At 39.9% G+C, this 15,617-nt stretch overlaps 1 protein-coding gene across 6 annotated transcripts in view; it reads left to right on the top strand.

Moving 5' to 3' along the window:
* The window catches only part of TAF1B (TATA-box binding protein associated factor, RNA polymerase I subunit B), a 94,428-nt gene that overhangs the window by 18,293 nt on the left and 60,518 nt on the right, over window positions 1-15,617 (top strand). For 5 of the 6 annotated variants that reach the window (XM_002812302.6, XM_009237546.4, XM_024242651.3 and 2 more), the window contains exons 6-7: window positions 6,671-6,824; window positions 14,186-14,339. In XM_002812302.6, coding sequence (XP_002812348.3) covers window positions 6,671-6,824; window positions 14,186-14,339 — 308 coding nt within the window. The remainder of the gene's footprint in view (window positions 1-6,670; window positions 6,825-14,185; window positions 14,340-15,617) is intronic. The other variant, XM_054547769.2, reaches the window with a different exon arrangement.

Genomic DNA, 15,617 nt, shown 5'->3' with positions numbered 1-15,617 from the left:
GTGGTTCTCCCAGCACGCAGCTTGAGATCTGAGAACGGGCAGACTGCCTCCTCAAGTGGGTCGCTGACCCCCGAGTAGCCTAACTGGGAGGCACCCCCCAGTAGGGGCGGTCTGACACCTCACATGGCCAGGTACTCCTCTGAGACAACTTCCAGAGGAGTGATCAGGCAGCAGCATTTGCGGTTCACCAATATCCTCTGTTCTGCAGCCACCACTGCTGATACCCAGGCAAACAGGGTCTGCAGTGGACCTCCAGCAAACTCCAACAGACCTGCAGCTGAGGGTCCTGACTGTTAGAAGGAAAACTAACAAATAGAAAGGACATCCACACCAAAAACCCATCTGTACATCACCATCATCAAAGACCAAAGGTAGATAAAACCACAAAGATGGGGAAAAAACAGAGCAGAAAAACTGGAAACTCTAAAAATCAGAGCGCCTCTCCTCCAAAGGAACGCAGCTCCTCACCAGCAAAGGAACAAAGCTGGACGGAGAATGACTTTGACGAGTCGAGAGAAGAATGCTTCAAAAGATCAAACTACTCCGAGCTAAAGGAGGAAGTTCAAACCAATGGCAAAGAAGATTAAAAACCTTGAAAAAAAATTAGACAATTGGCGAACTAGAATAACCAATGCAGAGAAGTCCTTAAAGGACCTGTTGGAGCTGAAAACCATGGCACAAGAACTACGTGACGAATGCACAAGCCTCAGTAGCCGATGCGATCAACTGGAAGAAAGGGTATCAATGATGGATGATGAAATGAATGAAATGAAGCGAGAAGAGAAGTTTAGAGAAAAAAGAATAAAAAGAAATGAACAAAGCCTCCAAGAAATATGGGACTATGTGAAAAGACCCAATCTACGTCTGATTGGTGTACCTGAAAGTGACAGGGAGAATGGAACCAAGTTGGAAAACACTCTGCAGGATATTATCCAGGAGAACTTCCCCAATCTAGCAAGGCAGGCCAACATTCAAATTCAGGGAATACAGAGAAGGCCACAAAGATACTCCTCGAGAAGAGCAACTCCAAGACACATAATTGTCAGATTCACCAAAGTTGAAATGAAGGAAAACGTGTTAAGGGCAGCCAAAGAGAAAGGTCGGGTTACCCACAAAGGGAAGCACATCAGACTAACAGCTGATCTCTCGGCAGAAACTCTACAAGCCAGAAGAGAGTGGGGTCCAATATTCAACATTCTTAAAGAAAAGAATTTTCAACCCAGAATTTCATATCCAGCCAAACTAAGTTTCATAAGTGAAGGAGAAATAAAATCCTTTACAGACAAGCAAATGCTGAGAGATTTTGTCACCACCAGGCCTGCCCTAAAAGAGCTCCTGAAGGAAGCACTAAACATGGAAAGGCACAGCTGGTACCAGCCTCTGCAAAAACATGCCAAATTGTAAAGACCATCAAGGCTAGGAAGAAACTGCATCAACTAACGAGCAAAATAACCAGCTAACATCATAATGACAAGATCAAATTCACACTTAACAATATTAACCTTAAATGTAAATGGACTAAATGCTCCAATTAAAAGACACAGACTGGCAAATTGGATAAAGAGTCAAGACCCATCGGTGTGCTGTATTCAGGAAACCCATCTCACGTGCAGAGACACACATAGGCTCAAAATAAAGGGATGGAGGAAGATCTGCCAAGCAAATGGAAAACAAAAAAAGGCAGGGGTTGCAATCCTAGTCTCTGATAAAACAGACTTTATACCAACAAAGATCAAAAGACAAAGAAGGCCATTACATAATGGTAAAGGAATCAATTCAACAAGAAGAGCTAACTATCCTAAATATATATACACCCAATACAGGAGCACCCAGATTCATAAAGCAAGTCCTTAGTGATCTACAAAGAGACTTAGACTCCCATACAATAATAGTGGGAGACTTTAACACCCCACTGTCAACCTTAGATAGATCAACGAGACAGAAAGTTAACAAGGATACCCAGGAATTGAACTCAGCTCTGCACCAAGCGGACCTAATAGACATCTATAGAACTCTCCACCCCAAATCAACAGAATATACATTCTTTTCAGCACCACATCACACCTATTCCAAAATTGACCACATAGTTGGAAGTAAAGCACTCCTCAGCAAATGTAAAAGAACAGAAATTATAACAAACTGTCTCTCAGACCACAGTGCAATCAAACTAGAACTCAAGATTAAGAAACTCACTGAAACCCACTCAACTACGTGGAAACTGAACAACCTGTTCCTGAATGACTACTGGGTACATAACAAAATGAAGGCAGAAATAAAGATGTTCTTTGAAACCAATGAGAACAAAGACACAACATACCAGAATCTCTGGGACACATTCGTAGCAGTGTGTAGAGGGAAATTTATAGCACTAAATGCCCACAAGAGAAAGCAGGAAAGGTCTAAAATCGACATCTTAACATCACAATTAGAAGAACTAGAGAAGCATGAGCAAACAAATTCAAAAGCTAGCAGAAGGCAAGAAATAACTAAGATCAGAGCACAACTGAAGGAGACAGAGACACAAAAAACCCTTCAAAAAATCAATGAATCCAAGAGCTGGTCTTTTGAAAAGATCAACAAAATTGATAGACCGCTAGCAAGACTAATAAAAAAGAAAAGAGAGAAGAATCAAATAGACACAATAAAAAATGATAAAGATGATTTCGCCACCGATCCCACAGAAATACAAACTACCATCAGAGAATACTATAAACACCTCTATACCAATAAACTAGAAAATCTAGAAGAAATGGATAAATTCCTTGACAAATACACCCTCCCAAGACTAAACCAGGAAGAAGTTGAGTCTCTGAATAGACCAATAACAGGCTCTGAAATTGAGGCAATAATTAATAGCTTACCGACCAAAAGTCCAGGACCAGATGGATTCACAGTCGAATTCTCCCAGAGGTACAAGGAGGAGCTGGTACCATTCCTTCTGAAACTATTGCAATCAATAGAAAAAGAGGGAATCCTCCCTAACTCATTTGATGAGGCCAGCATCATCCTGACACCAAAGCCTGGCAGAGACACAACAAAAAAAGAGAATTTTAGATCAATATCCTTGATGAACATTGAGGCAAAAATCCTCAGTAAAATACTGGAAAACCAAATCCAGCAGCACATCAAAAGCTTATCCACCATGATCAAGTGGGCTTCATCCCTGGGATGTAAGGCTGGTTCAACATACGAAAATCAATAAACATAATCCAGCATATAAACAGAACCAAAGACAAAAACTACATGATTATCTCAATAGATGCAGAAAAGGCCTTTGACAAAATTCAACAACCCTTCATGTTAAAAACTCTCAGTAAATTAGGTATTGATGGGATATATCTCAAAATAATAAGAGCTATGTATGACAAGCTCACAGCCAATATCATGCTGAGTGGACAAAAACTGGAAGCATCCCTTTGAAAACTGGCACAAGACAGGGATGCCCTCTCTCACCACTCCTATTCAACATAGTGTTGGAAGTTCTGGCCAGGGCAATCAGGCAGGAGAAGGAAATAAAGGGCATTCAATTAGGAAAAGAGGAAGTCAAATTGTCTGTGTTTGCAGATGACATGATTGTATATCTAGAAAACCCCATCGTCTCAGCCCAAAATCTCCTTAAGCTGATAAGCAACTTCAGCAAAGTCTCAGGATACAAAATCAGTGTGCAAAAATCACAAGCATTCTTATACACCAATAACAGACAAACAGAGAGCTAAATCATGAGTGAACTCCCGTTCACAATTGCTTCAAAGAGAATAAAGTACCTAGGAATCCAACTTACAAGGCATGTGAAGGACCTCTTCAAGGAGAACTACAAACCACTGCTCAATGAAATAAAGGAGGATACAAACAAATGGAAGAACATTTCATGCTCATCGATAGAAAGAATCAATATTGTGAAAATGGCCATACTGCCCAAGGTAATTTATTGATTCAATGCTATCCCCACCAAGCTACCAATGACTTTCTTCACAGAATTGGAAAAAAACTACTTTATAGTTCATATGGAACCAAAAAACAGCCCGCTTCGCCAAGTCAATCCTAAGCAAAAAGAACAAAGCTGGAGGCATCACGCTACCTGACTTCAAACTATACTACAAGGCTACAGTAACCAAAACAGCATGGTACTGGTACCAAAACAGAGATATAGACCAATGGAACAGAACAGAGGCCTCAGAAATAACACCACACATCTACAACTATCTGATCTTTGACAAAACTGACAAAAACAAGAAATGGGGAAAGGATTCCCTATTTAATAAATGGTGCTGGGAAAACTGGCTAGCCATATGTAGAAAGCTGAAACTGGATCCCTTCCTTACACCTTATACAAAAATTAATTCAAGATGATTAAAGACTTACATGTTAGACCTAAAACCATAAAAACCCTAGAAGAAAACCTAGATAGTACCATTCAGGACATAGGCATGGGCAGGGACTTCATGTCTAAAACACCAAAAACAATGGCAACAAAAGCCAAAATTGACAAATGGGATCTAATTAAACTAAAGAGCTTCTGCACAGCAAAAGAAACTACCATCAGAGTGAACAGGCAAACTACAGAATGGGAAAAAATTTTTGCAACCTACTCATCTGACAAACGGCTAACATCCAGAATCTACAATGAACTCAAACAAATTTACAAGAAAAAACAACCCCATCAAATGTGGGCGAACGGTATGAACAGACACTTCTCAAAAGAAGACATTTATGCAGCCAAAAGACACGTGAAAAAATGCTCATCATCACTGGCCATCAGAGAAATGCAAATCAAAACCACAATGAGATATCATCTCACACCAGTTAGAATGGCGATCGTTAAAAAGTCAGGAAACAACAGGTGCTGGAGAATATGTGGAGAAATAGGAACACTTTTACACTGTTGGTGGGACTGTAAACTAGTTCAACCATTTTGGAAGTCAGTGTGGCGATTCCTCAGGGTTCTAGAATTAGAAATACCATTTGACCCAGCCATCCCATTACTGGGTATATACCCAAAGGATTATAAATCATGCTGCTATAAAGATACATGCACACGTATGTTTATTGCGGCACCATTCACAATAGCAAAGACTTGGAACCAACCCAAATGTCCAACAATGATAGACTGGATTAAGAAAATATGGCACACATATACACAATGGAATACTATGCAGCCATAAAAAATGATGAATTCATGTCCTTTGTAGGGACATGGATGAAGCTGGAAACCATCATTCTCAGCAAACTATCGCAAGGACAAAAAACCAAACACCACGTGTTCTCAGTCATAGGTGGGAATTGAACAATGAGAACACATGGACACAGGAAGGGGAACATCACACTCTGGGGACTGTTGTGGGGTGGGGGGAGGGGGGAGGGATAGCATTAGGAGATATACCTAATGCTAAATGATGAGTTAATGGGTGCAGCACACCAACATGGCACATGTATACATGTGTAACAAACCTGCACGTTGTGCACATGTACCCTAAAACTTAAAGTATAATAATAAAAAAAAAATTTTTTTAAGTGGGATAAATGGTAGCATATTTGTGTAGTGATAGGAATGATGCAGGAGAGAAGAAAAATTTGCAATGGAGAGAAAGAGTAGATGTGAATCTTTGAACAGATATCTTTGAATATACAGAGAGGTGGGATCAAGTGCACAAACAGAGAAACTGGCTTTAAACAGGAGTTTGAATCATCCAGAAGAATCAGGCAGAGGCAGAGTATGTGGTAGAGTTGCTGGCAGTGGTAACCTGTGGAAGTTTTCTCTGTGTTCATGCTCATCAGCCAGCTTTCTGGTGTAGCCTCCTTCTCACGGGGCTTCCGTATAGGGAGGGGATATGCTTGACAGAGGACACAAGCATCTTATTTCATTCTCTGAGGTTTTTTTGTTTTTGTTTTTGTTTTTTTGCTTCATTGTCTTGTGAGCCTCTTTACCAGGAGTCTTAGTCTTATCTTCCTGTAATAAGATCAAGTTTCTTGGCCTGCAGGGTTGAAATCATGGCTTTTTGACTGTGATCGGTTTGCCTGGGTAATGTCAGCTAATGAGGTCTTTAGGTAGCCAGCCAGCTGACCTTTTTAGGGACACTCTGTCATTTCAACAGTACATGTGTGAACAGTTAAACAGTAGTATGAGATAGTATATCCTTGTTGATTACATGTTACAAATCATGTGTGCTATAGGAGTTCAAGGAAAGGAGAAATCACTGAAGAATGGGTTGGAAAGATGGCATGATGAGTAAGTAATGAGTTAAAGAGAGGGAGGAAAAGGCATAGTTCAGGCAGGAGAACCAGAATTAACAAAGATACAAAGCAAAAATTTCCGAGGTAGGTTTGGTAAAAAGAAGCCAGCTAGCATGTGTGGAGTCATTGATGCACGATGTTTTCAGTTTTCAGTGGTGAAGATATTAGCGCTGTAAGAGAGATGTTCATGGAAGAAGGAGACCTGATGGCAAGGCTGGCAGCCGGTTTCCTCGCCCATCCTTGTCTGTGACTGCTTTCGAAGAAGCACTGCTGGGAGCTGTCAGGAACATGTTTCAGAAGTAAAGGGACTTGGCAGGCAGTTGCAGTTTTCTAGAGTGGTTTCTTTTAGGGTGTTTGTGATAGGAGTTGTTTAAGTTCACAGAAATTAACTGTTTAAAACTGTTACGCAATAATTTTATTTATATTGTTTTGCAAACAGGTATTAGAAGATAATCTAAGTCATTCAGACTGGGCTAGTGAGCCTGAGCTGCTAAGTGATGTCAGCTGTCCTCCTTTTCTTGAAAGTGGAGCGGAGTCTCAGTCTGACATCCACACTCGAAAACCTTTCCCCATCAGCAAAGCATCACAATCAGGTAAAAATGAGAACCAAACCATTTAGAATTTTAAAGCTGTTATGCCCCTTAAAAATAATTTAGTCTAATCTTCTGATAATCCAAGGAAAGGGAATTTGGTCTAGCAAGGAAGAATGACTTACTGAATCATATGGCTAAGACAAACTAAGTGAAATCTTAGCGCAATTTTTTAAAAGGCACATTGTCTCCATGTGAGTTTTTTGTGTGTGATTTTAAAGGGACATAAAGTTCAAGTGGATCCAGAAAGAAGGAGGCTACTTCAAAAAGATCTATATGTGTGGGCTCAGCGTCTTCAAAGAAAAGTTGTAGCAGAAAAATGTTATCATGTAGCCATATAGTAAAGTAGACAAAGATGATATGTCCAGTTTCTAAGCATAGACTAAAGCAAGCTGAGTAAAATTTACCTTGTTGCATGTGTGTTTTACTTTCTGATATAATTCCATAACTTGAAATAAATAAGGAATATATTTAAGATTAAAGTATAGGCCTTCATTCCTTTATCAGTGTATCCACATCTCTTGCTGGACTGCACAGTGACATGGATATCAAATAAGTTACTTTTGGTGTAAAGTGTTAGGATCATTGACTAATTGGGCAACAAGGAATTTCTGGAGTTTTCTTCTCCACCTTTTCAGACAAGCCTGAGCTCAAATAGTCCTAGAAGACCATGACTGTAAAACCATCGAAACTTTCTAATAAAAGATATTAGCTCCTTTTAAAGCATCATGATTGTTTTGTTTACCTATGTGTAACAGTTTTGTTTGCTTATTTGTTTTTTTTTTTTTTTTTTTTCAGATGGAATCTAGTTCTGTCACCCAGGCTGGAGTGCAGTGGCACAATCTCGGCTCACTGCAACCTCCACCTCCCAGGTTCACGTGATTCTCCTGCCTCAGCCTCCTGAATAGCTGGGATTACAAGCATGTGCCACCACGCCCTGCTAATTTTTGTATTTTTAGTAGAGATGGGGTTTCACCATGTTGGTCAGGCTGGTCTCGAACTCCTGACCTTGTGATCGGCCCGCCTCAGCCTCCCAAAGTGCTGGGATTACAGGTGTGAGCCACCGTGCCCGGCCTGCTTATTTTTTTTTTCGGTGAATGATGATCCCTAGAGCTTTCTTTTAGTTTTTACATTAAAAGTAATCAATGGCCGGGTGTAGTGGCTCACACCTGTAATCCCAGGACTATGGGAGGCTGAGGCGAGCAGATCACTTGAGGTTAGGAATTTGAGACCAGCCTGGCCAACATGGTGAAACACCATCTCTACTAAAAATACAAAAATTAGCTAGGCGTGGTGGTTTGCACCTGTAGTCCCAGCTTCTTGGGAGGCTGAGGCAGAATTGCTTGAACCAGGAGGCAGAGGTTTCAGTGAACCAAGATCACACCACTGCACTCCAGTGTAGGTGACAGAGCAAGACTCCATCTCAAAAAAAAAAAGTAATTATTAATGAAACTTAATATAAAACTATAAAATGCAGATAGTCACAAAGAAAATAAAATCACCAGTTATTGTACCAACTAGAAATTACGGCTACTGCTATTGTAGCTCATTCCAGAAAGTTTTTCTTCATGTATGTATAGGGAAAGAATTTATTTTGTTTTTGTAAAAATTTGAATTATTTTTTCATTCTTTAAATTTTTAAATCAAAATTCTACAAATCATTCTATAAGTCTTGTTATAAAAAATCGCAAAAATAAAAAATTGTTTAAAGTTGTAGTCCACGGTGGTGGACTGCACCTATTGTAATCCCAGCATTTTGGGAGGCCAAGGAGGGAGGATCAGTTGAACCCAGGAGTTCAAAACCAGCCTGGGCAACATAATGAGACCTCCATCTCTCAAAAAATAAAAATTAGCTAGGCATGGTGGTGCATGCCTACAGTCCCAGCTGCTCAGGTGACTGAGGTTGCAGGAGTGCTTGAGCCAGGAGGTCGAGGCTGTAGTGCGCCGTGATCATGCCACTGCAATCTATCCTGGCCGACGGAGCAAAACCTTGTCTTAAAAAAAAATAAAATTTGTAGTCTACCTTCAGCTAATGTCCTGTTCCCAAGAGGCATTCATTTTCAGCTCTTTTGTAACTTCCATATTTCTGTATCACATGCTTCTAGTATTACATCTTGATTTCTGGTTTGGGACATTAGCTATTGAATTCCGTTTTAGCTCTTTCACACATTCCTCACCGTCCCTTATCTGCACATAGTCACCAGTACATGCATGTGCATTTCTCATTCTCTCTCTTCTCAATATAATTGCTGTAATTTTTTACTAGATCAGTATTTACTGCTTAAATTATTATAAATGTATACACATTATTTGGACTGAGCCGTATAGCTTACTATGATTACTTTTTCTGTATATCCTGTGGTTTTCTTGGAGTTGATAATTGTTATTTATTTAGTTTTCTGTTTATTACTACTGTATAATTTATTACTAATGTATCTCCACACTTCCTCCCAGTTCTTATAATCTCTTAATACCTTACGTATTCTATCAGTTTCATCTTCTGGAAGAAGTCTCCCTGGAGCCTCTGATCTGCTCTGATCTAGAATGATATCGCTAGACCTGTGGCCTGGCTGACTTTAGGATCTCTCCTTTTTTGTTGTTGTTTTTTTTGAGATGGAGTCTTACTATGTCGCCCAGGCTGGAGTGCAGTGGCGCGATCTTGGCTCACTGCAAGCTCCGCCTCCCGGGTTCATGCCATTCTTTCTCATCTTCCCAAGTATCTGGGACTACAGGCGCCCGCCACCGCGCCCAGCTAATTTTTTTTTGTATTTTTAGTAGAGACGGGGTTTCATCGTGTTAGCCAGGATGGCCTCGATCTCCTGACCTTGTGATCTGCCTGCCGCGGCCTCTCAAAGTGCTGGGATTATAGGCGTAAGCTACTGTGCCTGCCCAGGATCTCTCTTTACCACCATCCTGAGATTCTGTCATTTTTCTTTTGTTGGAATTTTTTATTTTCTGCATCCCATTTCTTCTTTCCTGGATTACACTCTCATTTTTGTGGAGCATCTTTTATTTCACAGAGAATATTAATGATATTTCACCCCTGACTTGATTGTTTTGGCCTCTGCTTTTTACAGGAAAGGCTTCAAATGTTTAGTGAGCCTAAGATAGCTATTCTTACTTAAACATGGAGACTAAAAAGTTGATAAAAGGCTTTATTTCCGCGGTTAGTCTTGTCAGCTCTGCTCTGTATGCAAGGTTATTTTCTCAGTGAACCCCAGCATTATCATTATTAAATCTTTTCCTCCCGAGCTGATCAGATTCCTCAGAGAAATCTCTTTGAGTCTTCTGTTTGGCAGGTTTGTAATCTTGGCTATCACTGTTCTAGGAACTGGGTAGGAAGAAGAAGACTGGAGGGGAATGGGGGGGATTGTTTTAGTATTCAGTATGTAAACTTTCACTTAAGCCTCCTGTTTTCACTTCTCAACAGTGCATGTGAGTGGCATGCCTTATTCTAGAGACCCTTCTCTCTGGAGAAGAAATTTCCAGTTTTTGGCCAAGACTAGGGAGGGGCATCACTTAGCTGCATGGATTTGGGATAAGAATCTGGATGTCTGGCTGGGTGTGGTGGCTCACGCCTGTAATCCCAGCACTTTGGGAGGCCGAGGCAGGCGGATCACAAGGGCAGGAGATTGAGACCATCCTGGCCAACGTAGTGAAACTCCGTCTCTACTAAAATACAAAAAATTAGATGGGTATGATGGCACACGCCTGTAGTCCCAGCTACTCACAAGGCTGAGGCAGGAGAGTGGCTTGAACCCGGGAGTTGGAGATTGTGGTGAGCTGAGATCACACCACTGCACTCCAGTCTGGGCAACAGAGCGACACTCCATCTAAAGAAAAAAAAAGAATCTGGATGTCTAACTGCTTCTTAATCTGGATTTTAAGCAGTCATCCTGGTGTTAGGCCTGCCTTCATCCAGTTTCTAGGGGTGTGAGTTTCTCCAATTCCTGAGCCTTCTTTAGGGATCCCCAGTGAAAACTGCTTTTTGGCATATTCCCCGCTGCTGGCTTTGAATCTAGCTTTCCCAGGACTGCCAAGCCAATAATCACCTATCTGTATGCTTTCTGACTTCTAAAATTGTATTGTTCTTGTCACCTTTTTCATGTTATTTGTCCTCAGGTTTACATGCTTAAAAAATTCTCTTTATAATTGTGATAGCAGGAGAGAGCAGAGGCTAACATGTGTTTTCAATTTGCCACCTTAACTGGAAGTCCTTACACATTACAAGGAATATACAAAAAATTGTGTGTGTGTACATTTATTTTATGGAAATCTGTGACTTTATATATTCATTTAAAACCGATGGTCCTTAAACTTTAGCATCCATCAGAATCACCTGAAGAGCTTGTTAAACCTCAGTAATTTGCATTTCCATTACATTCTCAGGTGATACTAATACTGCTGGTCCAGGAGTGTACTTTGAGAACCACTGATCTAAAAGTATTATGGACATTGTTTTGTAGCATACCATTGCATGGAATTACTTAATTAAACTTCTATTCTTGGCATTTAGGTTGTTCTAAATTTTTTTATATTATAAACAGTGCTGCCACAACATTCCCTGACCCGAAACCTTTGCATGGTTTCAAATCATTTCACTGGGATGAAATCTTCAAAGTGGAACTGTTGGGCCTATTTGCACATCAGGTTTCTACTCTGTGCTAGAGACTGTTCTGGGCACTGGGACATAATGGTGACAAGACTGTCCGCCTTCAAGGTGTTTATATTGTAGTAGGAGGAGATAGGCAATAAGCGACCAAATAAAGAACATTTTAGTCACTAATAAGTGCTATGAATAAAGGACTTACAGAATTTGGAGAAAGGGATTTTGAGGAGTTATTTTGAGAGTTTGTGTTTAAGAAAGTGTAGCTTCTCAGGGTCATTCCTAGTCCTGCTGCTTTTCTACCCTTACTCCTTATGTGACTTCACCTAATACCATAGCTTTAACCAACCACCAACTATATGCTGAAACTAAAATTCCTATCTCTAGTCCCACCTCTCCTTCAAAGTATAGATTCTTATATTCAGCTGCTGACTCAACATTTCTGTTGGTGTATTTAATAAGATTCACACTTAATACATATAATTCTAACATTGTGATTTCGCTCATCAAACTGGATTTTTTTTTTTGCCATCTTCCTTGTCTTGGTAAATGGCAATGCATTCTACTTGTTGCTCAGGCCAACAGCCTTATAATCATACTTGTTTTCTTCTTTTCTCTCATGCTTTACATCCAATCTATCAGCAAATTCTTTGACTCTGCCTTTAAAATCTATCTAGAATCCAACCATTTCGCACCAGCTGCAATGCTACCACTCCAGTCCAAGTACCAGTCATGGCTTTCCTGGAAGAGTGGTCTTCTGTTTCTACTCCTGCCCTCCCATAACTCCATTCTTCCCACAGCAGCTGGAGTGACCTTTTTAAATACATAAACGAGGTCCTGTTGCTTCCATGTTTTAAAACTCTCCAGAAACTTCTTATACTTAGAATAAAATCCAAAGTACAAATAATGACCTACAAAATTCTACATAATATAGTTCTTAATCTCTCTTCAGTATCGTTCCCACCACTTTCCCTCAGAAATTTCTGTTCTTATAAAGAGAAAGAGGTTTAATGGACTCATAGTTCCACATGGCTGGGGAGGCCTCACAATCTTGGCAGATTTATGTAGGAACTATATTATGTTGCATCCCATGATGCTCTCACTACACTGGCCTTTTTGCTGTTCCTGCAGTTCACTCCTGCTGATATACTTGGTATTCTTCCCAACATCCTTAAGACTTACTTTCTGAATTAATTCAGGTATCTGCTCAAATATCACCTTCTCAATGAGATTTCTCTGACACCCATATAAAATAGCACATCTCTCTTCCCTTCCCATCACTTAGTATGACTCTACATTGCTATTTTTCTATGTAGCATCACTATCTGTCAATTGTAATTTTTTTTTTTTTTTTTTTTTTTTAAGATAAAGTCTCTCCGTGTTGCCCAGGCTAGTCTCGCATTCTTGGGCTCAAGTGATCCTCCTGTCTCATCCTCCCTAGTAGCTGGGATTACAGGTGCACACCATGGCACCTGACTCTGCCAATTGTATTTCTTGTTTGTTTGTTTATTGGTCTGTTTCCCATTACTAGAATAGAAGTTCTAAGAGAGATGAGACATTGTTCACTTGTCATTTCCTGAGACATAGAAGAGTGGCACAAAGAATGAGATGAATAAGCATCTGGTGAATGAATGAAGATACCATAATGTCATATGGTAGAGGATACCTGGAAGATGGGGATAGGAGAAGGTGCTGCTCTAGCTAAGTTTTGGAGTTTTGGAGAGGCCTTGTAGAGAAGGGGACATGGGAGTTGAGGTCAGAGTCAAAGCAGTTACACATCTTTTGTTGTGCATTGTAATTGTGTATCCTTTCCTTTATTTAAAAAATTGTTTATATTCACTATTAAAAAATTCAAATGTTCAAATGCTTTTTTTTTTGGAGACAGAGTCTTGCTCTGTTACCCAGGTTGGAGTGCCATGGCATGATCTTGGCTCACTGCAACCTCCACCTCCCCGGTTCAAGCAATTATCCTGTCTCAGCCTCCCAAGTAGCTGGGATTACAGGCGTCCACCACACCCGGCTAATTTTTTGTATTTTTTAGTAGAGACGAGATTTCACCATGTTGACCAGGCTGGTTTCGAACTCCTGACCTCAAGTGATCCACCCACCTTGGCCTCCCGAAGTGCTAGGATTACAGATGTGAGCCACCGTGCCTGGCTCAAATCCCTCTTTAGAATCCTGTCCCATCCCACTCCCACAGATACCATGATTACGTTTTTGGCGGATTTTATTCTAGTCTTTCATTACTCTTTATTGCCAAATTGCTCTTTGTAAAGGTTTTATAACTAGTTTTAAGATATTTGTATTAGTCCATTTTCTTACTGCTATGAAGAAATACCCAAGACTGGGTCATTTATACAGAAAAAGAGGTTTAATGGACTCACAGTTCCACAGGGCTGGGAGTGCCTCACAATCATGGTAGAAGGTGAAGGAGGAGCAAAGGCACGTCTTACATGGCAGCAGGCAAGATGAGCGTGTGCAGGGGAACTACCCTTTATCAAACTATCAGATCTCGTGAGATTTATTCACTCTCATGAGAACAGCATGGAAAAAACCCACCCCCATGATTCAATTACTTTCCCCAGGTCCCTCCCATGACACGTGGGAATTATGAGAACTACAGTTCAAGATGAGATTTGGGTGGGGACACAGCCAAACCATGTCAATATTTAAAATGCCTGTTTAGATTTTTTGTTGTTTTTCTTTTGTTATCCAAATAGTTACCTGGATTTTTAAAAATCTCCATTTATCTCCTAAGAAACGTCTGTCTGCTCTGGATCTCTGGATGGAGTTGAATACTCACAACGAAAGGAGAAGGGAATCGTGAAGATGACCGTGCCACGGACACTTGCCTTCTGTTATCTGTCCTTACTTTGGCAGAGAGAAGCAATAACACTTTCAGATCTTTTGAGGTTAGCTAGACCTCTTGTATAATAATATTTTTGCTGGTTACTACATGAACTAAGTAGACAAACTTTGGATATTTTGATTTTTATAAGAAGGCTTAACTTGAGGAAGGAACTGGAAAGGTTGAGTAGCCTGAATTCTAATTCTGAAATGTAATCCCCCCTGGACTAGTAATTCATCTTCTTGATTTTCTTATTTATGTAGTAGAAATTATAGTACTTACCACACATGGGCTATTGGAAAATTAATTATCTAATATAATCTTTTGAAGAGAAAAGTGACATTTAAGTACCTGAGTAATATTAGTAAATATTTCTCATTTCTAAGAAAAGATAAACAGGTGATCTTTACATTAGCAAAATGGTTATTCGTAGTTACACAAAAGCATATATTGGCGTTAAGAGCTAAAATATAGGTTGTCTATGTTTATAAGGAAAAGTTGAAGACAAAACTGTAGAAAGGATGTGTTATCCAGATAGTAAGCATTTATATTTTTCAGGATAATCTACGGAGTGTTTTGGTTAATGAATAAATTACAGTTTTATGTGTAAGAATTTCTCACTTAATAGATGTGCCAAAATTCTTATGTGCTGATTTTTTTCTCCTTGCTTTATATGTGTTCTGCATAGTAACATTTGGGTTTAATCAATATGTAGGGTGCTTTTAACAGCACAAATTAGGAACCAAACTGCTGGGTTTGAATCCTGGCTTTGCCACTTATTTATTATATGACCTTGAGTAAGTCATTTAATTTCTCTCTGCTTTTGTTTCCTCATTGGTAAAATGGGGCTAATATTAACTACCTCATAGGGTTGTAACTACTTTCAATAATTAGCGCTACATGGAAAGCATGTAGAGCAGTGTCTGGCACATAATAAGACCTCAGTGCTAGTCATTATTATTTTTGTTTTCATCATCACCACCATCATCATCATTATTGGCACAGCCCCTTTGATTAAATGTAATGCCTCCAGTAAATGATGATAGTGCCTTTGAATTTGGCCACATCAACCAAATAAAAACGCTTTCCTCAGGTCTGATTAACTCTGCAAGCAGATAGCCCATGATTCAGTGAGTTTTGCTATTAATTTAAAAACCTGATCTTGCTTTGTATGCCCCCATTGGGTGATCTCATCTTTTCCCAATGCTTTAATTACCACTATACTGATGATTCTCAAATTTATATCTCTAGCCCAGACTTGTCTACTGAGGGCCAGACCCATAGATTCATATGTACAGCTGTCTGCTGGACACGGCTACTTAGATGTCTTTATGATATCTCA

The sequence above is a fragment of the Pongo abelii genome, chromosome 12 (genome assembly GCF_028885655.2).
Source record: "Pongo abelii isolate AG06213 chromosome 12, NHGRI_mPonAbe1-v2.0_pri, whole genome shotgun sequence".
NCBI lineage: Eukaryota > Metazoa > Chordata > Mammalia > Primates > Hominidae > Pongo > Pongo abelii.
The sequence above is the reverse complement of the archived record's forward strand: the minus strand, read 5'-3'. Positions and strand labels throughout refer to the sequence as shown.